Genomic DNA, 22,716 nt, shown 5'->3' on the forward strand with positions numbered 1-22,716 from the left:
CTCTAACTTTTTTTATAACAAAATGGACTTGCCCCACTTTCAAAATCAATGGTTCATATATTGATTGTAAGCTGTAATAATAGTTTATAATTAATACAATATATCCCTGATCTACAGACTTTAATTTTAGTCTGTGTATCTCACTACTTAATTACTGGTTGTTGATTGTGTTTACTTCGTTGTAACACATTAGGCCAGTAACACCAATAGCTACAAGAGCAGTGGTGCATATATTTTTCAAATATTTAATAAATGTTGGTTATCGTAATTATTTGTTAGTTATTATGTAAAATTAATAGAGACGTTCATATTTTATATAAATATAAAAAAAAAACAGTTTTTGACAGGAAAAAAATCATTTAAGTGGCTCTAGAATTAACGCTTGTGTTAAGATTTCAAGTGAAATATTGCTATTTATTTTAACTATAATAAAAAAATATTAGCTTATTTTTGCCTTTAAGTAAATTATTAGATAACTATTTTGAAAGTTATTTTATATTGTTTTCAAGGAACCGAATTTTACCTAGCGGGAAGATGATTAACTTCTAAGACAGTTTGTAAAATATTGTTGATAAAATGCATATCCTAAAATTATTTATATTGATTATTTTTAGTTAAATATTTTTTCATCCCTTATCATGAAAAAATGGAAATTTTATTTTTAATGACTCAATAAGACGTCGAATATAAGAGTGAAATAGCTGTATTTTCTCAATGATTCTGTAGTTTTTGAGGTACTTTTTACCAGTTACATATATTTAAATTAATTTGAAGAAAGATTAATTTTACATTCGAGTTACTCTAAAATAAATTCTTGAGAATATGACTTTTATAAAATATTCTTGAAGAATGTAAACATTTCATATATCGTTTCTAAGACAACTATTTAATATTTCTACGTATCTGTAAGGTCCATAAATGTATCATACAGAAACAGGTGTAGATATTCATTTTTTGCTGTTAAATTCATAGTATAAATGTAAAAAATAGTATAAGTTATAATTCATATTATAAATACAAAAAAAAAATAAGTTCATAATATATGTAAATATAAATATTTAATTTTATAACTAAAGACATTCCCTTTTGATATATTTATTTATATACGCCTAAATGTTGAGACAATTTTAATGGTGTATTTGTCGTTTTCTGTACCATTTTTTTACGCATCATGGTCACCTCACACCGCCTGGCGGCTCAGCTTTGTCGGACTGGCGCTAAGACCCCGAGGTGCAACAGTACCAAATTTTAGGCGCCGAAACAAGATTTGCCATAAAACTCGTCATGGCGTGACTTTTTGTATTGTTTTGCTGTCTATTAAAGACTAATGAGGTCCATAAAGCCAACATTGTTATGTCAAATTATGAACGTGTCGGCCCTTTGTGCGAAAGAAATATAATACAACAAACAACCTTTACAATGTGTAAACATATTACAATATAATATGAATCTATCTTAAATTATGAGGGTGTATATATGTATATATTAAAATAAAAAACAGTTTATATGCATAAGGGGTTGCTTTTATAATCTATAAAAGAACCTGGATATATGTTGAATTCAAATCGCCATGTAAATATTTAGAATGGTTATAATCTCTCAGGGATTAGTTATTTAAATTTTGCCTCGGGTGGTCTCTCATCAAATACTTACTGACATGGGAAGGTGTTAACAGCCGGGATGGCCACCGGCCATTCGGCAGCATGTTCAGGATTGATCCGATCAATAATCTATCCTAAATCTGTAAGTTTTTTGTATGCAGAAGTGAATGAGTTACGATAAAGCTTTAAGCACCCTTAAAAACAAGATAATTTTATAATAAAAATGTTGAGTTATAAAGCAATAATTATGTGCTTCCAAAAAAACGTCAATTGTTTGACAAATTACAATTAAAATGGAGCAAAAATTAATTGATCTTTGAATATAATATTTGGATTAGGCTTATATGAAAATCACAGTTTCTTACTAATACTACTATATAGTACTTAAGATATTTTATTTTATTAAATTAATATTTACTGACTGTTTTTAATATATACCGATATTTTGATTGTGATAGTTTTTTTTTTAATAATATCAACAAATTTTATTTTGTAGCTTTTTGTTTTAGTCTTAAACACATTTACAGCTTTAAGTTCTAGTTTTAGATTGAGAAATAATTTATTATTAATATTTTTCTGACTTAATTTATTCTGTTAAACAGCCACTAAAAAACCAGTTCTGTATTACATTGATATTTATTGTTTAAAGGCACAATAATTGAGTAGTTTGCTTTATTTTTGTATAAGAACAGAACGTTTTAAATTTGCCCATTCTATCATATATTATTTATATTTTTATATTATTTTTATTTATTATAAAATCATTTACTTTTAATAATTAGTCATATATCAAAATCACGAATAGCTCAATAGCTGGCCATACACGCGCGGATTTGTCCGTCACAGATGTCTGGCCGACAAAGTCGATCGTGTGTGGCGTGAAAAGACACAGATTTGTCTGTCCGCTGTCCTGATCAAAACAAACACGCAGATCCGAGCATCCGTGTGTATGCGCGAAAACGATGATTTGCAGTATATTTTGGTAAAATTTGTTCCTTAAGTGATTTTATGACCCGGGCCTTTATTAATTTCCGCCAAAGTTTAAAATAAGATTTTATTGGTTACATGAACTTTAACTAGGAACATATTAGACATTCTGGTTTCTTGATGTTTTTTTATTTTTCGAGAAATGAGAATTCTCATTTTTACTTCTCAATTTGATGAATAAAAAAATATGTGTAATATATAGTAAGTGATTATAATAACACAGTAAATTATTGTAGATACATTTAAATTATTAATGAATAGAGAAATGGATGATCGTTGACGAGAATATTCTCAATAGGATGATGATTTGTTCAGGGACGTCATTTTAGGGCAAAAGTTGAAGTTGAAAAGTCAGTGGTCGTTTTTTTAATATTTCAATTTCATTAAGATTTATAGTTGTTCATTAAATGACATATTTTTCTGGTCAAATTCAAAGGAGCGTCCCTGTTTAAAATTCACGTCAAAAGCAATAAAATCGTGCCGTCGCCGTCGCAGTGAAAACGTTCGGTAATCTAGCGTTCATATTAAGACAATATTATTTATACACTAAGCGAATATAATCAAAAAATACATATAAAATATAATATAAACATAAACAGAACATAAAAAATCTGCAAATTTCTCGAAAAATGAGAATACTCGATCTGCATTTTTTTTTTGAGAAGAAACTCAACCAATCCATTGACCTTCTTTTGAGGATTAGGCAAAAATGTGCATTGCCATTGAATGGATTCATGGTTTACAATGCTACAGCTTTATTCAGCGCCTTTCCACGAAATTTTGCACTACTTTCCACATTTTACAGATATCCCTAATTATATTTAAAGTGAGGGGCTTCGCAGTCTCTGTTTCTCCTTCTCAGACAATATCTACTATATAGCCTCGTTCCGTTGCTCGCGATACAGATTTATTAGTTCTTCAGTGGTCAGCTTCTGGATTCTTCCACAAAACTCTTGAATATCGTCACAATTTCTTCCCTAAGGACACAATTTCATTGCCAATTAATGGGCTTCCATTCATGAGTAAAACTGTCAACGCAATTTGGGCACAGTTTCAGAAAATGATTTTTCTAAAATTCTCTGAAGGTTATATTTGTCCCTTTGGGCACTTTGAAGCAACGCTGAAATAGTGATTTGCTTTTTTTTAGTTCGAAATAATCTGGTGATACATAGACTGGAGTAATGGAGTGGTGTTGGGAGGAAAAATTCGTCTCAAAGTCTCAAATCAGCTGGAGCATTAATCATAACCAACAATATTTTGAGTAACGAATTCATTTGCAAAGGGTATGTCTTTACATACTGAAGAAGCACCAACTCATTAAAGGAGAATGTGACGCAATACGTACTGCTCGTATTGTAAGACATTGCTCGTTTATCAAAGCAATTTATTTTATATTTTAATTTATAATTCTTTAATAAATACATAAACTACTAAATTTTGAGTTTTCAAAATACGTGTATTCTTCATAGCTTTTACAGCTTTGATCGAAGCGCAGCTGGACCAAAACGCATCCCCAAACATCGTGTAAATTCCTATAAATTATATGCAAATAGTGGAGCTCGCTTGCCGTGTTCGCTATTAGATAACACGGCATTTTTCGGTAGTTAGTCCGAAATGAAAGAGGATCTAATTGGAAAATGACCCATCGTAGGAAAAAATCATGATTGATGGGCACACACGAATCGATACGTTAATTCACTATGATTATTGCCAAATTGGCCGATTAAAACATTATAAGCTCCCGGCGCGCGGAAGGGTTGAACTATTAAACTGTATAATCTTATGCATACGTAACAGAGGACCAAAACACGGAAACGCACAAATTAAATCCAAGTGGCGCCGACCAAATGCGCTTTTTAATTCGATACACGAGAGAATGTAAAATTTTGGATTGTTGGCGTAAACTCGTAAAATTGTATTTAGCATTATTCATAAGAGTGAATTTTATTTTTTTCGGTAGGCTCGAGCGTTTTTATTGAGCCATTATATTATTTACAATAGGAAATTGGTGCCGATAGCAATTTCGGGCAAAAAAATAAGTAAATAATATAGGTCAGCGCTACATTATTACACCCGTCTGGAACACTTTGAGCTGTGATCTTTGACGCCGGAAATGATCCAACTTCCAGATCAGATTTTTTTTTTATTACATATATTGCCGGTTTTATGTATGTGCTTTAAAGTATTACTTCACATACTGAGCTATATATACTTTATCAATATTGGTCTCAGTAAAAAAAAAATTAATCTGTAGAATACAGTGTGCCATATTTTTTCTTGCCTCAAAAGTTTCACTTACTGTTCAGCGATTTAGATATGTGATTTCTTAAATTTTCTGATATGCCCTATTATTTAAACGTTTTAGTATAACAGGTATAAATCGAACATATTTTCTAATTTTTTACCTTATTTAATTATCAATGTAAAATACAACATCTATCATTGGAAACCACAATAAGTTAGTAGTGCAAAGTTGAAACCAAAGTATATATCTTATATATAATTGTTCTAATCCGCTTCCGCCGTCGCTTCCGGACGCGCATAACTTTAAACGAAACATTCTCCGTTCAATTATCTACTCTGTAAATCGTTTCGCTTTGTATTAACAGTGTGTAACAATACACGTAAACAAAGGAAATATATTTAATTATAATAATAAATAATAATAAAGATTAAAATTGAATTTGTTCCGATTGATTTTCGAGCCGCCGGTAATGCGTTCTGTTGTTTCGACCAATCAAAAATAAGCATTCAAATATTCAAATATCGTCGACCAATGAAAAATAAGCATTTAAATTCAAATAGATAGTACCGTGACAACACTTTTAAATAATTATTATTTTATAATAAAATTTTGCTACGCGACAATAATTTTCATTAATTCGTCATTTGACTGAATAAAAATGAAATATATACATAATGTGTTGAGGATTAGAAGAATACATTGATTAAACTAGATAAACAATCATAAAATAATCTTCGTAATGAAATTTTCAAATTTTGAATTCCCGGCGACGGGCTCCGAGGCCTAAAAGTGAGTTTTTGCTTTTATAAATAATCGGATTGCAAATTAACTAGGTGTGTTATAACTATGAAAATTAAATATATACATAATGTGTTGAAGATAAGAAGAATACATTGATTAAATTAGATAAACAATCATAAAACAATCTTTGTAATGAAATCTTCAAATTTTGAAATCCCGTCGCCGAGCTCCGAGGCCGAAAAGTGAGTTTTACTTTTATATTACATGAATATTATCATTGCTTTCCGATTTAATACATATATACGTTAGATTTTAAGAATTTTAAATTAACCAGTTATGTTTTAAACATGAACGTGTAATATATCCTTAGTATGTGAGGATTGAAAGTTAATGTCGATCAAATCGGCGCTGTCGGACAGCTTATAAATGTGTAGTTTCTTGGATGTTATCTAATAAACGACATTTTACAATGATTATAAATATGTGATTGCATACCTGGAATAATCGATAGCCAAAATATCTAAGAGCGGGTTGTTTTTAAATCGGATGTGGCAAAATATGTACAATTTTTGTTCTGTGCCATCATTCCTCTTTCTGAATAGCCAAATTTAAGATATTCAGTTACATCAAACTTATATAGTATGTTCTTTATAAAAAGATAATACTTGCTGACAGTGACTTCAACATGAGAAGATTAACTCTTTGTTTATATATACCAATTCTACGTTGTAGCCATTTAGGTCATCAAATTGTTCCATCATTGCTTCTGAAAAGTAATTAAAAAATAATAAGAGTAAACATTGAACACATTATTACTACTATTATAATCCATAAATTAAATTTGAACGACAAACGAAGAACAAAATTAACGGAAATTACTGTAGAGGATTAAACACGTAGATTGACATATCTTCATCTTCTTCAAAATAGTCGCAATATGTCATACATGAATTGTTTGCCATACGTAAATGTTATTAGATCTCTCATTGATTCTGAAAATTGACTGTAAACGATACTATATATTGGGTAAAAAGTAACTTTTTGTTTACACTAATATGAGATTTTTCATTATTACTACCATTGTAATATGTTTAATTAACTTTGGCATGTATATCTTCAATTGCCAAATCACTGCTGTTTGTCTTTTAATATTAGATCCTAGAAAGTCAATAGTAATTTTGTTAGAATAACCGTGATATAGTATTCATATAACCAAACACTTACTGGCACAATCATAATTGATAATTTCGATTATAAAGTCTATAATTCCAATGGTAAATCACTTTGAATCATCTACAATTGTAACTTTTTAAGAAAAATGCTGTGATTATAACATATTTCACTGTTTATTTAATCGCACTAAGCTGTATCCCGGCGCGCGCTTGACCGATGACAGATGAACTGTCACATATAAGAAATTCCGGGAAATACCGATAATGGTATTTCCCCGGCGCGCTTGAGAACGAACTACGAAATTGATTTTATCGATTTAAATTGTAAAACACTTATCAATATATGTATAAAAATCATCAAATTCTAAAAAAAATATTTTTTTAAAATATGTTAAGTTTATACGGTATTTAAAATATAATATAAATAATGTAAATTTTTTATTAGCTTCTCTTAACAAAAAAAATGTGTACTTAAATTTTGGCGAACGTTGCCAATTTAAATTATTAGTTTTTAGAGAATTTTTAAAATTTCCTTTGTAAGAACATTTTCAACAAAAAGGGGCAAAGTTTAAAAATAAGTACTATTCGTTAACAACCAACTACTAAACACATAGTGTTGCAAAAATCCCTCTTACTGACACCTTTGAAAGGAAACTACACAAAATTGTATAACACTAATTTAAATATTTTTTAAATTATAAAGTTTCAGAATAAAATTTCAAGATTTATTCAAAATATTTTTTTCAACTTTAAAAATATTTTTTATTTTATTATGGATTTTAAATATTCTTTATTTTTTATAGATTGTAAAATTTTTTAATTTATTATTAATTTTAAATAATGTCAAAACTTTTTGCATTTATTAATTATTAAAATATATAATACTGCGCAAAAAAAACATTTAGTTTAAAAAATATATAAATCAAAATAAGTCAAAGTATTTTTTAATAAAAATAGACAAAGGTCTCAAAATTATTAATATTTTTAAAGCGCATTTTTGGTCTAAAGTAACATATTAGGTGCTTGATATTTTCAGTTTCTTATATCTTTCTAATTGGCTTTTATATTTACACATAAAACATATAAACATCTTTTTTTAATTATAAAGTAGCTTATGGTGTAACTAAAAAACGTTCTTATTACTGAAATTTTAATTTATGATAAAATTGTGTTATATACAGCGTTAAAACGAGCCGCGAATTCTCAAAACACTCGCGTTAGAGCGCCATAGTGACGTCACGATGACGTTTTACGCCGGCGTCAAAATCAGTTCCACAAATACTCACAGGCGTCGCTTCATACGCCGCTGCGATCGCGGGATCGGTTAGTCATAGATTGGATGATTCTGGACAATTACAAAATATACCGAAATGAGAACAAATCAATACAATATCATTAAAAAAAGGTTAGGTTGTTTGGCTTAGATTTATCATTTAATATCTAAGTTTCAATATAACGATAAAATCTAACGTTGTAAATCTAATAAATAATATAAAATGTTTTCTTCTGGAAATATTTAGTCAAGTTGTAAACCTATTTTCAAATGAATTGAAAATGTTAAGTAGTTTTTTATAGATTGAACTATTTTGTCTATCATTGAAAATCCTAAATAGTAATGTCCAATTTGAACCATTAAATTTTAAAAAATATTTTTAAAAATCAGAACGAAGCAAAAATTATATTTAAAGCCCAAAAAGTTGAGGGTCCGGTATTCGCTCACTCGCTAGCTATCGGTACCTCACGATAGTGAGGTACCGACAGCTAGTTCTGTTATATTTGTGTATCGAGATTGATTTCAAAGAAAAGGCAAACTATCTATATGTTGTAGTTGATTATTTTTTTTAAATACATGATCTATTAAATTATTTACCGAATGGAAAATCTGTTAGGTATGGCAGATTCATAATTGCGGTCCAGTGATTCGGTCGAAATGCAGTAAAATTATATCGGCGTCGGCAAATTGGACGGTTGAACAAATAGTGACGAGCTTAATGGGGATTTCGGTGTCCGTTAAAGATAATTGGATCAAATATGGCCAATGTGTTTATTTAGGTAGTCCATCATGCCGGGATGGATAGCACGTGAACGAGCAGTGGAGTAGAGCTCCATTATTGGTGAATCGAAAATGTCCGGAATCGACGTTTCGCGGTTTGTTTGTTCGAAACTGTATCAATTTCCGGTATCTATAAACACAGAAAGAGCTTCACGATTTTTATATAGCAGTTAAAAATATTTAGCTGACCGTAAAAAGCAGGTTGAGTTATCTGTATTAAAAAATATCTTAGGTTTATCTTAATAAATTTGTTGTAAAATATTTTTTTCTATGGATTTTTATTTACTGAGATGATTGGTTTAATAAAAACCAAAAAAAATATTTGTAGTGACTATTTTGGAGCACAGTTGATTTTTTTCATTTATCTTATTTACTTCTTGATTTTCACGAGAAATTTTGTATACATTATATTATTGTAGATATCTTGATATTATTGATGAACAGAGAACTGGAAAATCGTTGAAGAGAACAAACTTCAACGTGTTATAATGGACGCGAATAATCCGTATTTATCATTTGGGGGGAGGCAGGTGGAGGCATTAGCCCCCCCCCCCGCTCTTGATTTTGGCTAGAAAAATACATGTCACTTAATGACATACTGTGAATTTTAATGAAAGCAATATTTTGCTTTAAAAAAATGACCACTGACAGGTCAAATTTTGCCCCCCCCCCCCCCCATGGAAAAAGCTCTGCTTCTAAAGCAAAAGTTATCGGGTTATATTTAAAAAATGATATCTAAAACATGAATGCCAATAGGACGTGTCTGATTTTTTGTTTTTGTAAAATTATGAAATATTTTTTTCTTTATTCTTGTTGTGTATTTGTGTGTAAAAACTGGATTTAATTTTGTTCCTATAATAATTGTGATTGACACAAAAATATGAAAATGTTCAGAAATATTTTTTTTAAATATATTTATAATGCTTGGCATTCTTGGCATACACCGCCTATTTTCGCTTGGCACTAAAAGTGTTAATAAAATCGAAATATTTAAAAAAGCGACCAGTCACTGCCCAACTTTTTCTCTCCCCCCCCCCCCTACGGGAGTAAATTTAAATGACATCCTAATTCTAAACCATAAATTATTGGGATATCTCTCAAAGAAAATCTAAGTAAAACAGTTGCAAATCTGACCCAAAAATATTTTTAAAACTGTGTAATTTCAGTGAAATCATATCGGAATATATTTTTACCGGTAAAATATATATTTTTACCAGCGAAAATATAATTTATCTGATATGTGCTACTAAAATTATATGATTTCAAATTTTTTTATAATTATTTCATGCGATTTACAATGAATGTGTATTTTTCGATGAAGTTATATTTTCATTCGTGAAGTCCTAATACAGTTTTACTAGTAGATGTATATTTTTATATGGTGCTTTAAAATGTTTATGATACTCAATTTGAAACGTACATTTGCTGTTCAAACCCAAACCTAACCTACACGAATTAATCAAACCCGATATGCCCTATTTAAAATTCTAAATCTAATTACAGTTTTAGAACTTTCGTTAGGTCAAGTCCAAAATACAAACTAAACCATCTCAACTCTCAAGGGAAATTAAGCGGAATAAAAAGTATAGTCAGACGTCTCATCTCGCATATTGCTCCATAGTTTGTCTGCACTTGGATATTACACTATTTAATAAAAATTTAATTGCTATATTTAATTATATTACTATATACTTCTGATATGAGAGCATTGGTCAAAGTATATTTAAACCAAATTTTGGTCAATAGGACACCGAGCGTTTCCAATGCAACGGCGACGGCACGATGCCACCCCCAAATGAGACGTCATTTGAGGGTGGGCAGCTAGGGGCATTTGCCTCCTCTTGAATTTGTCATTTAATGAAATACTAAGAATCTTAATTCAATTTAAATATAAAGAAAACATCAACTGACTAGTCAACTTTTGCTCCCTCTATCCTGGTAATAATTGTTAATAAAATCTGTTGCTATTATACATTTTTCATACTTCAAACAATATAAAGATTAAAAAACCTATTTGGATATTTGAAAAAATGAGATTTAAGGACAATTTATGGTGTAGCTTGGTGGATAACCCCCATATATTTTTACAATCTGCCGATGCTCACATGCAGTTCTTAAAGCAAAGATAGGCTATTTAGCGTAGTTAAGAAAATCGAAAAAAATTGTAATTTAAATACTTCCGACCTCTTTTAAAAGTTTTCAATAAAGTATGCATATAACATCTGGCACAGATCCACATTTTCTTATATTGTTTTGTTTAACATATTGACAACATCAGTGAGCTAATTTATTTATGATAAATTTTATAATAAAATATCCATAGTCCAAATATTTATCGACACCACTGCCTACTAATTCCTAATATTCTTTTGGATCAAACTTCATTAAATTCTAATAGTTCATAATAACTTAATCTAAGCACGATGTAAATTTTAAGGTATACGTAAAATAGATACTATGTGTACAGCACACATGCACACATGACTGACTTTTTTATTGATCAACTTCATTAATTAACGCGCTAGACCGTACACACTATAATATTGACCGAGGTCATCGACGATTAAGTAGACTGGTTTTAAACACGATCATCAAGTCGATCGAATTCCATAGAAACTAAAAGTGGTCTATGGTTTTTTAATCTAATTCATATTTCTCTGTTTTTTTTTATCTTTAAACTTTTTTTTATGTGTTGCAGGTGAATTTTGAGGTACTCCCGTATGGTACGAGGCGTAACGTATTAACCAGGTTAAACAAATATAGATATTAAATTAAGATAAACGCCGGTTAATGGCTCAAGTGGTGCCTTCGACAAAAAAGCTGCCAAAATTGTCTACCTGTAACCTATCGGGTCGTGATGAACCTTCAATCATCGCACAATACTGGATCGGGGTACAGTATGATCAAAAATTGAGTAAAGAGAATATTTAATATGTAGCTCAAAACATATATTTTTTATTTTATAATAATTGAACGATCCGAATATCAATGTTTTTCTCTAAATATTCCTCACTCTTCCAACTATCAGATTAAAACTATTATCTAATATTTTTATTATTCGCTAAAGATAATTATTATAAAATGTTATCAATGAAGCTAATAAAATCTTGAATACACAAAAAAAAATATTCTCAAAAATATATAAGAGAATCTCTTATATAGAAATTATGTCTATGTACCTATTACTATATTATTATTATAACATTGAATATGTTAGTACAGTACTTCATAGCCATGGTGTGGGGGCACACTCTGCCTTTTTTCAATATTTATTTTGTGGCTATGTGAAATTCGGTTAAGCCGAGAGATGCAACACCCATCAATTAAGGAATATCCGGCAGGTCGAATAGAGTTATTAAGTTTATTGTTTATTTTTTTAATGTTATTTTATTTTCGATACATTATCAAAGGCGCCTCCATTTAGGCCGAGTTTGCCCAGCGTACGTAATGAGTAAAATTCTAAAAAAGAAAACATATCTAGTTCACATAAAAATCCAAACTTATGGCGTAAACATAATACACACCCTCGCCGTTATTTGATTTTTTCTACATTTTTACAATTTCCAAATGTTGTCCACTAACAAGAGTGTGGAAAAAATGGACCGTAACAAGGGGCAGTTCTGTAATTTGTCGGATCGACACCTTTTTTCTTATAATGACAAGCTGTAAAATCACAGTGCAACTATTCCGAATCTCTCTTAAAAAAATGTGGCTCCCGTTTTTTATAATTCAAGATCAGAGATATTCCTCTATAAATTTATTTTATTTTATATAAAGAAAAAACAATTTATTTTTATTTAATTATTTAAATCAAATTAAGACCATTATGACCTAACAATAAATGCTCGAAAATAATACGTAGAAATAAGCAAACAAAAAAATTATATGATATGAACCAGACCAGCTCCTCGTAGCTAACATTAAACAGATCAATGTGCAACGCCAGCGTATTATAGAACTGGGTGACGACAGTCATAGGCGAGTCGGCAAATGCGGACATCTTAGCCCCAACGCTCATTAAAAGAGGACGCGATCGTGATTCTAGAAGACGTTCCGAAACTCAAAACTGGAATTCCTCGAGAATCTGGATTGTCGATCTTCAGTAGTTAGAAAAAATGCTTAGCGACATACAACTTTCTGCGAGATCATATCCCAACGCTTCTAAAAAAGGCGTTGGGATATAAGAACAATGCAGTATTGTAATATAATATCATGTAATATTGAACAAATTAAAATTATTCAATTGATTCATAATATATAAATAAAATTAAAAACTATCAACTATACTAAATTTGCGTTAACACAGTCGGTTCGAGAGCTATCTATTTCATCATTATTCATAATTGAGAAAGAGATGATAAGTTTGGGTTTACGCCTCTATTATTAGCTCTACAGCACACAATACGGATATACGTTCGATAAACTTATCATATTTATTGTTAATCTTCCACTGCAACATAACAGGCGTTAGCCCAATGCTTTACAACGGAGTAAACACTGTCAGCAAAAAGATTAGTACTGGAACACCAGACTGAAATCAATCACATTGATGTTTTAATCATGTTAGACTTAATTATAAAAATCTTAAAATCAATAGACCAGAATTATTATATAATAATAATCTCTCAGAAATGGGATTATGTAAAAATAAAGTTTCTAAGTGAAATAAACTACACTTAATATATTTATATTTGACACATACATATTCCAGAATCAACTGACATTACAGTATAAAATGTATATCTTAAATTAAAAGTTATAAGCCCCTGATTATTATTATGATACGCGGCGGCTCATCAAATAATTATTGTTTCTGTCAACGAATATATTTTTCATCGAGGCTTTCGCTCTCCCCTTTCTCTCACTTTTGCCGCTCAACCCTTTGCTATAACGACATTATGATTATAATCAATCATGCGGCTTAATGACATCAAAGGGATGATCAACCCTTATAATGGCACAAACATTAGCCACATCATCACAGAAATGTTACATTTTATTAAAAAATGCTTTCGAAAATGTGCCTAGGAAGCACTAACTATTATATAATACAATCCTTAATACATAAATAATTTAATAATATAAATTCTATTTATCTATGTATTGCTGTGAGTTGTTAATAATTTCATTTGGTGTAATAATGATAAATATAACTAATATTAGACCCTAATTTAGTGGTTAAAGTGTCATAAATTGAAAGCAATTTTTATGCACACAAAATTAGCATCGTTCGGTAGTGAGTTATGTATAGAAAACAAACACGCAAACGAAAAACGACTCTAATTTTCCAACATAATCGTAAGTCACCTAAAAGTGGCTGTGTGTATTTCTTTCTTCATTTTCAATGTCTGGTATTTCAATTCAGTCGCTCGTGAGCTATCCACAAAAACATACATAAGTCCAATTTTCAACAGAAAATTTCTATTCATTATATTGTTTAATGTTTCAGTCATGTTTAAAAATTCAGAAACTGATCTAAAACCTTATTCATTAAAAAGCGTTGACTATGAAGAAGCTTTAAATAAAACTGGTGAGTTAAAAAAAATATTTTTATGTAGAGATAAGTACATCTTTCTAAATGATATTAATTTATTACATGTATGATATTAAAACTCATGTTATGTTTCATCCCTGATTTAATACTTTAAATAAAAACACCCTTTTTTTAATCCCATATAAAAATAGGATCTTAAAAATTATAATTTTTAATTACCACAAATATATTTTTTATTTCATCAGATTTTCACATATAAAATTTCATTTTAGGAATAGGAAAATTCAACTATCTATTGCTGACAGTGTGCGGTATAGGAATGCTGGCCAACGGCATACAAAACGGAATCACAGCATATCTACTACCATCAGTGAAATGCGAATTCATCATGTCAGCCTCTCAAGTAGCGAACGTAAATATAAGCTTCATGTTGGGTGGAATCACAAGTGCTTGTCTGTGGGGTGTTATCGCTGACATTAAAGGCAAAAGATACACTTTGATTATAACATTCTTAGTCGACTCTTTCATAACATTAATAGGAAGTTTTTCACAATCTTACCTGTTCCTATTGATTGTGCGTTTCTTGAACGGGTTCTTCATCGGTGGACCGGGATGCCTAGTATTTTCTTATATAGCTGATTTCATGCCTTTAAAAATCAGAGCAAAATATATTTGCTGCGTTGGATTCTGTTTCATTCTGTCTTGGGTAGTTTTGCCAGGTAATAATATGAATAATATTATTTATTATATTTTTTTATAAAAATACTTTGCCATTTTTACAGCTTTAGCGTTGATAGTGATTCCCATAAATCAATTACATATTTTACATCATAATTTTGATTCGTGGAGGCTGTATATGATGCTGTTCGTTTTTCCATCTTTAATAACAACCGTGTTGATGATCAAGCTTCCAGAAAGTCCCAAATTTTTTTTGATAAATGGATACAAAAAGGAATGTCTGATTGTATTGCAAAATATGTTTAGCATGAACACTGGTGAATCGTCTGCAAATTATGATGTGAGTTTTTATTTTATTTTTTAATAAAAATTATGATTATATAAAAAACGTAATGATGTATTATATTACAGCTCAATATAGAAACTTTGTCTATAGATTGTTTGAGTTATGAAGATGAGATAAAAAATAAAATTTATACAAAAAATGCTTTTGAAAACATCAAAACACTTTTTTCAACTAAATATGTTTTTAAGACATTAAATCTGATGTTCGTCACAGCTGCTAATATGTTTGGGTAATAGTTTTATTATACTTTTTTATGTTGATTGAGAAAAAAAAACATTAGGAAAAGTAAAAATGTGCTAAAACTCATTTTAAAAGCAAATTTAAATCACTCATTTTTTTACACCTGATTCGAAAAATAATGTATTTTTGAAAGCAATAAATTCTTTAATGTTGTTTTTTATATCCATTTTTATAAAATATTTTTTTCATTTAAAAACTGTTATACACAAGGGTGAGCATTGTGTTGATGTAAAAATGCCTTTCTTTAATTCATAAAGGGAGATCTTTTTACGGTATCAGGTGTATAGCTATTTTGTTATCCGTTGCGTGCACCACTGCCGTTACCAGTACTTTAGCCCAATGAGTCCAACCCTATGGGCGGGCACCCAGCTTATAACGGCCGGATGAGTGGGATCCACTATATATTTTATCAGAGCGCACAGGGAGACGTGCTCTCGTTGGCTGGCCTGCATTGCATATCATCCTTGTCACAACACTGATCTTCGAAGGGTGTATATGTTGCCTCAGTCGCAGCCTTGGCCCTCGGTTCCCCTTAGGATGTCCCTGATTTTTGCAAATATAAGAAAAAACGCAAAGACTTAGGTAACAACCTAATATTCTACATCTACAACTTTGCATTTAACACTGAACGCTTTGTGAACATTAAAAAAACACAAGGGACATAAATATATTAGTTTTATAACACTTTTAAGTACTAGCTTTATTAGGCTTATTGTGATATGACAATAATAGAATTCGAGCTAAATACTTTATTTAAATAATGAATGTCTGATATTGAATCTACGCTTTACAAATTTAAGATGAAATTTAAATTTAAAATGAAACATAAGTTTAAATATAAATAAAAAACATTTTTTATGTAGATGTTATGGATTTGGCTTATGGATACCTGAAATCATGTCTCAACATTACAATGCTCAACAAACTTTTCCAAACATAACAATATCGGTGTGCAACTGGAAGGAAGAGTCAAGACGTCAATTAATCCCCCAAATATTAAATGAAACATACGTGGAACACATGATAAGCTATCATCCTATAGACGAAAATACATGCCAAAGGACATTTGCAGTTCAGGTTTGAATATCTGTATATGCCGTTTTATATAAAACATCGATACAAAATCAGAATAACTCACATTGTTGCAGACTTACATAGATACAATATTAATTGGAGTCGCTTGTCTATGCGGTAACTTTACTTGTACCTTATTATCCCAACATTTGAAAGCCAAGAAACTTTTATTGGCTCTCTTAGTGATTGCTGGAATGTCTGCTGTTTTATTTGTGTCAATCGGATCTTCATCGACGAGTCTAGTTATATTGAGTGTTTTCCAATCGGCCACTATCACAGGAAACATCGTAATTGCCACTGTTGTTATGGAAATGTTTCCAACGAGGATAAGGTTGAGTATAATAATTTGTATAATTAATAATTTATGATCAAACATTCTTATATTTCAGTTCTATGGCTATCTGCGTGACGACTTTGGCTGGAAGATTAGGTGCTATCTGCAGTAATACGGCCTTCGGTCTTCTCTCTGATGTTTCATGTCGATATCCAATTTATTTAGTAGCTATTCTTTCTATAGGTAACTTGATTTACTATAATTTAATGGAATATAAGATTGAATATGAAAATATTAATCAACAGGAGGAGCTATTGCTCTAACGTTTATTAAAAAAGAAGATACAAAACCATTAAAAAATGACAATGAATATGTGGATTATAAAAGAGAAGACGTCGACGATTATGATTTTGGGATTATAAATATATGAGAATGTTGTTCAGTTGATAATTAGAATATAGAAATAAGCTGCTTTTAATTATGATTTTTAAACTCTTATTTATTATACATATATGCTAATTATGTATGTGTAGAGATATGCGGGAATATCAAAAATAAAAATATGTAGAAATAAAAATAGATCATGATCATTTAACTAATAACTAGAAATAATAAAAACACTTGAAATAACCTGTTTATTTGATTAAAAATGTAATAAATTCTTATTACAATATGCCTATAAAGCAATATGATTGTATAATTTTACTTTTTACGTCCACCACGTTCCTTGACCTGCAAATTCACTACACATCCCGGTGTCACATTATAAAATGCAAGCGAGTTTGAATCCTTGAAGAACATGCCCTATAAAAAATATTATAGTTAATAATATATATTTTACCCACATTGGCAAATGGCTATAAAATAAAACATACTTCAATATGCAACTTTTGCTTAGCGGGTGGCATTCCCAAAGCATGATGCAAACGAGCCTTCAGTTGAGCCACAGTCGACGATCCAGTGAGACGAAGCGGTACACGTTGACCCGATAGACGCCATTCTGATCGTTCCGGCATATTCGGAACAAGAACAGCGAACGATATTTGTCCCTGTTGATATATTAAATTTATTAATATTAAATATGTTAAAAATTCAATAAAGATGATTTCATATTTTAGAAAAATACATACGGCATGCATCTGTAAGAATTGCTGCTCCGGTATTAACGAGTCTTCGGTACGGATACGTTTCGCTGGTGGTTCGTCTTCGAGCAGCTGCATCGGCGGGCCTTCGGATGATGATGGAATAGGCGCTCGAAGAGGAGTTGGTGCCATTTGAGGTGCTCCAAATCCATAGCCAGCATTTTGTGGGACACCTAGTAGAAGTATTTTTAATATATAACAGTTTTTGTATAAGTTAACCACTTTTCGATCATGCCCGAGTTAGCTCGAAAATTATTATTTTGTGAATTTTCATCTCAAATATCGAAAAAATTATACATTTTTTTGTTGAAAATTAAATTTGTACGATTGTTTTACAATAGCCGCATTTTTATACCGCTGCATAAAAAGGGTGGGTCTGTGCCAGATGTTTTTGAGTACTGTGACCGGGAAGTGGTTAATGTAACATCATTTGACAATGACAAAGATACTATTTTGTAGGGAGTAAAGTTATGTAATAAATATGAAAAAAGTATACCCATCATCGGAGGTCTCTGTGGCATTGGCGCCATCTGAGACATGACCATCAATGGCGGAATTTGCGGAAGCATTCCTTGCATCTGCTGCACCACAGATGAAGCCATCTAATATGTGAACGAATCAATTAACATATTTAAAGCAAAATTGTGAAAAAACAATTAATTAATTACCAATTTAGGCAGTTGAGCCTGTTGCTGTTGAAGCTGATGTTGCGCTTTGGCGCTCGCCGAAGGACCCATAGGTGGCGCTTGAATCGTGACCGGTTTAGGAGGCGCAATGACAACGGCCCCTCCGGCTGGTTTCGGTCCAATCTTCTCCTTTTCTTCATCAGGCAGTAGGCCCTTAACTTTATGAATTTGATGAATCTGCTCTTCTAAAGTTATATTAGCGCGGGCTGCTCTCGTGGCCGCTTCCACGGACGAAGTGTGTCCATCCCAAGTCACCTAAATAAATCATTATTAATTTGAACGGAGAATTTGATACGGTTTATAAATTGCAGGACGTACCCGATCGTCCTTGCGAACTTCTTCTTCGCCGATCTTTTTACCGATTGCGGTTTCTTCGTCGCCGACACCGAAGATATCAGTACGCCTCTCGGCCAATTGTTTGAGTGAAGCCTCAATCGCTGATCCTATGGATTTGAAATAAAATATGAATTAAAATACTTACTTTTAGGATGCCATTACTAAGATACATACCCGGTGCCAACACAGCATCTTGAGCGGCCCGATCTCCGAGAGCTCTATCGCGCTGCTCTAACCAACGCGGATCCAACAGTCCGATACGCATGTGTTCCTGTACTTTATGAGCCGGAATACGCTCGCCAGTAATCGGACTTATCAACCATTCTTCGCTCGTCGAACTAGTCGAAGTCATATCCCTCTTAGCTGAACAACAAAATAAATAATTAATAAACAACTACATAATAAATCTCAAATAAACGCTTACCTTGTTTAGGATCGTATTTTTTAACAACGACTTTATCGGCTTGAGGAGCCATCGGAGGCGGTTGCATATGAGCAGGCGTTTCTTTAACTTTGGGATGATCATCTTCGGATCCGGAGTCCGAACCAGAATCGGAGCTTTCCTCTTCCATATCTTGCACTTGATTGTTATCGATGCGATGTTCTTTAGGTCCAGTGCGATCTTCCATCATAGCTAGACCCTCGTCTTCGAGGTGTTGCAGCATTAATTGCTCTTCTTCGTCGTCGGACTCCAATTGCATTTCAATTTCTTCGACGGCTCCTCCGTCTTCGATACGTTCCTAATAAAATTATTTATTTATTTATACACAATACTCAATTTATTTAAATTGATAGTAATACAAATAAAGATACATACTTGCATCAAAACCCTAGCTCCGACTTCATCTGGAGTCGTGGGCGGCGGAAAAGAACCAATCTCCATCGGTTGATAATCAACAGTTTCCACTACGACAAAATCGTGCCAATCGATGGAAGCGTAAGCGACTAAAAAATAAATTAATTAATATACATTGTTATATTATTGAAATATCAAATACGAATCAAATCTTACTTCTTTCTCGTTCGAGTTTTTGCTCTTCCTTTTGCTTTTGAGCCAACTGATGAGACAACCAAGCGGCTCTCGACTTTGCGCCATTTAAGACGGTTTGGCTAGAGTTTGCTTCTTCAATTAAACGATTAAGTAGCTCTTTCGGAGGCAGTAAAACCTGTACATTAAATTGTAGTTAGTTTCCGACAATCATACGAAACTATATACAGAAATAATTGGTAAAACGAAAAATGGGACTCTAATGGGTTATCAAACACTTAGTATTGTAGACTGACTGTCTGAAATTTATTTTTAATCTTGGGCCGAAATCGAAACTAATCTGAATATTTTACACTCTGCATTCTTTCAAAAATTATTAGACTAAAGAAATCTCTATGTATATTTACATACGTGTAATACAAATTATTCTTTTAATCAAATATCATGCATCGCATATTTTTTTAATAAAATATGTAAAAAGTTATAATAAAAAGATAGACAAAACCAGCATTTTTCTTATATTTTATTTATATTTAGTTTAACCCTCTGATAAAATAATTTTAACATATATACCAATACTATTTCTTGTTATAAATATCTGTGTTACGCAAAGTTCTTGCGAAACTGCCTGTTTTTGCACATCATTTGGCGAAAAAACGACCCATCAGTCAAGTGTTAATAAAGTATGTAAAAAGTTATAATAAAAATATAAAAGAATGTTGTGATTTTTGGAGTGGATCTTTATATCTACCTATTGTAGAATAAATAATGAGTACAAATATAGAAAAAATGGTTTTAACGAAACAGTATTAAAAATCGCCCACAGGCTATTTATTATGTTAAATACTTACTTTAGTGTATTGCTCCAAGAGCCTGGTGAAGTAATGGAAAAGAGAGTGTTGCGGACGCAGAAAGTCAAACTGATAGTTACGCTGCTCTCGATTCATCAAATTGGTCAAAAACTGACGACCATTTCTAGCCACGAACTGTGCCGTTAACTTGACAATGTCCCTATTGTAAAGATATGAAATATATTAAGATATAACAGTTGAATAGTTGACTACGATTTTGCTTCTTTTTGACTTACAAATCTAATGCAGATATAGACGGTGGGTCGGCAATAAATTCAAAATCTGGAGGAGCTTCTTTAGGCGGAGGTGGCTCCGCTGCTGCACGCAATAACTCTTGCTGACGTAGTTGAGCAGCAGGAGTCACTGCTAATCTTTGCATAGCTCCACCGAGAGTACCCGGAGCAGCGGAAGGTTCCACTCCTAAAACAAGATTATTTTACTTAGATGTTTTCAATCGCTCCTACAAATATCTATTGCCTCCAGAATGAACGGTAGCAATGGCGGATCATCCATAAATCGAAATAATAATAATGGGATCTCGGTCTTGAGATCTGTAGTATTTATTGTTTGTATTCCACAGTACAAAAAAAACATAAATCAGAAAGTGCTCAAGGGCTCTCAACAATCTCGAAATGCAATAATTTTTTTTTATATTTATAAGAATAGCTTTTTAAAAGTAGTTTCATAAAAATAACAGTTACTGATTTTATTTTTCTTTACATTGTCATATACGTATTTTTATTTAAACGCATTGTAAATATTGAAATCGCAATTAATATTAATTCAGTGTACATATACAAATTTATACTATTTTGTTATTTGATTTTATAGTTTCGTAGATGTGTACTTCCGCCAACTCAGTAATAGATTTTTAAATTCACTGCACATAGTCAGTGTAAAAATGAAATGTCAAAAAAAAAATACTTTTACATTTATAAACATAAATGTGCAATAAATTATTTATTTTAGAAATATTTTATTAGATAGGTTAGGTTACATATATAGCTCAACTTATGATGCGCTTGGGGCATTTGAAAAACTTGATCCGCCACTGGTATTCGTCTATAATTTTTCAAATATTTTTTCCTTCGTATATATTATTTTTACTTTATTAATTTGTTTTATTACAAATTGTAAAGACAAACATAAATAAATAAATTCATACCTTTGCCTCCGCGAAATTCTTTGACTTTATGCTGATAATAAGCATGGTAGGGATCGCCGCCGTTTAAAAAGTTAAACTTGGGATTTCCTAACTCATTCTGTCGAATACGAGCCTCGAATTCGGGTCCATTTCTAGCGACGAAGCTAGCAGTTTTGTCAACAATGTCTGAATTCAATACAGCTGAGGAAAATATCGCGAGAATAAGCGAAATTGAGCTTCATTTTTGTTTGCAAAGGATACTCCTGACTTCAGGCGGTGGATAGATAATTCCAATGACAGGTCCCGCTGGAGGGGCGCTGTCCTCGGGGGGCGCATCTCCGGCGCCCGGGCGATTAGCCGCCAGGACGGGCATGCTCGCTGACAGGCAGACGTATGTCGATAAAACAGGTTACTGCTCGTATGCGCGGCTTGCTGCTAATAACGTATTCATTTGTGACCATCATTTTTAAATAAAATTATTTTCATTTTTTCTTCACTTTTACATACCCATATACATTCAATATTTTTGATCATCTTTGCAAATTACTTGCTGTCGAGAGATCAAAATATATTTAATCATAAAACAAGAGCATAATTTGTTTTTTGCCATTGCTTATGCATGCACATAAACGCATTTCCTACTCAGACCCTATAACTCAAACTT

General features: G+C 31.5%; 2 protein-coding genes and 1 long non-coding RNA gene across 5 annotated transcripts; 1 reads left to right on the forward strand and 2 right to left on the reverse strand.

Annotated features, from left to right (window-relative positions):
• Positions 1-5,644: 5,644 nt before the first annotated feature.
• LOC148239331 (uncharacterized) lies at positions 5,645-6,964 on the reverse strand. Its single transcript, XR_015810324.1, has 2 exons — positions 6,653-6,964; positions 5,645-6,577 (listed from the first exon to the last, which is right to left on the reverse strand). It is a non-coding gene; the product is annotated as an uncharacterized LOC148239331 (long non-coding RNA).
• A 7,204-nt stretch (positions 6,965-14,168) lies between these two features.
• Positions 14,169-17,592, forward strand: LOC148239332 (synaptic vesicle glycoprotein 2C-like). Its single transcript, XM_088192216.1, has 8 exons — positions 14,169-14,329; positions 14,566-15,012; positions 15,076-15,311; positions 15,383-15,546; positions 16,421-16,634; positions 16,706-16,962; positions 17,021-17,148; positions 17,211-17,592. The coding sequence occupies exons 1-8, from the start codon at positions 14,251-14,253 to the stop codon at positions 17,333-17,335; spliced, it is 1,650 nt and encodes a 549-aa protein (XP_088048342.1). The 5' UTR covers positions 14,169-14,250; the 3' UTR covers positions 17,336-17,592.
• On the reverse strand, positions 17,527-22,453 carry Sf3a1 (splicing factor 3a subunit 1). 3 transcript variants are annotated; one of them, XM_088192201.1, is made up of 14 exons: positions 22,314-22,453; positions 22,074-22,238; positions 21,145-21,328; positions 20,909-21,068; positions 20,082-20,235; positions 19,887-20,014; positions 19,494-19,809; positions 19,244-19,432; positions 19,052-19,176; positions 18,716-18,988; positions 18,544-18,625; positions 18,036-18,220; positions 17,781-17,954; positions 17,527-17,709 (listed from the first exon to the last, which is right to left on the reverse strand). In XM_088192201.1, exons 1-14 carry the CDS (start codon positions 22,423-22,425, stop codon positions 17,608-17,610), a joined length of 2,349 nt encoding a protein of 782 aa, XP_088048327.1. In that variant the 5' UTR covers positions 22,426-22,453; the 3' UTR covers positions 17,527-17,607. The 3 variants fall into 3 exon arrangements, with proteins under 3 accessions (XP_088048327.1, XP_088048320.1, XP_088048309.1); XM_088192194.1 differs by having other exon boundaries at positions 18,544-18,628; XM_088192183.1 differs by having other exon boundaries at positions 18,544-18,649.
• Between the last annotated feature and the right edge of the window lie 263 nt (positions 22,454-22,716).

Source organism: Plectrocnemia conspersa, unplaced genomic scaffold, assembly GCF_051122295.1.
Source record: "Plectrocnemia conspersa isolate PC_06_02 unplaced genomic scaffold, ASM5112229v1 ptg000001l, whole genome shotgun sequence".
Taxonomy (NCBI): domain Eukaryota; kingdom Metazoa; phylum Arthropoda; class Insecta; order Trichoptera; family Polycentropodidae; genus Plectrocnemia; species Plectrocnemia conspersa.

Coding starts and splice junctions, on each gene's coding strand:
- LOC148239332 (XM_088192216.1), top strand. CDS start 14,251: ATGTTTAAAAATTCAGAAACTGATCTAAAACCTTATTCATTAAAAAGC. Junction 16,635..16,705: donor AAAGGACATTTGCAGTTCAG/GTTTGAATATCT, acceptor ACATTGTTGCAG/ACTTACATAGATACAATATT. Junction 17,149..17,210: donor AGTAGCTATTCTTTCTATAG/GTAACTTGATTT, acceptor ATTAATCAACAG/GAGGAGCTATTGCTCTAACG.
- Sf3a1 (XM_088192183.1), bottom strand. CDS start 22,425: ATGCCCGTCCTGGCGGCTAATCGCCCGGGCGCCGGAGATGCGCCCCCC. Junction 18,650..18,715: donor AGGCTCAACTGCCTAAATTG/GTAATTAATTAA, acceptor TTCACATATTAG/ATGGCTTCATCTGTGGTGCA. Junction 17,710..17,780: donor AGCAAAAGTTGCATATTGAA/GTATGTTTTATT, acceptor TATTTTTTATAG/GGCATGTTCTTCAAGGATTC.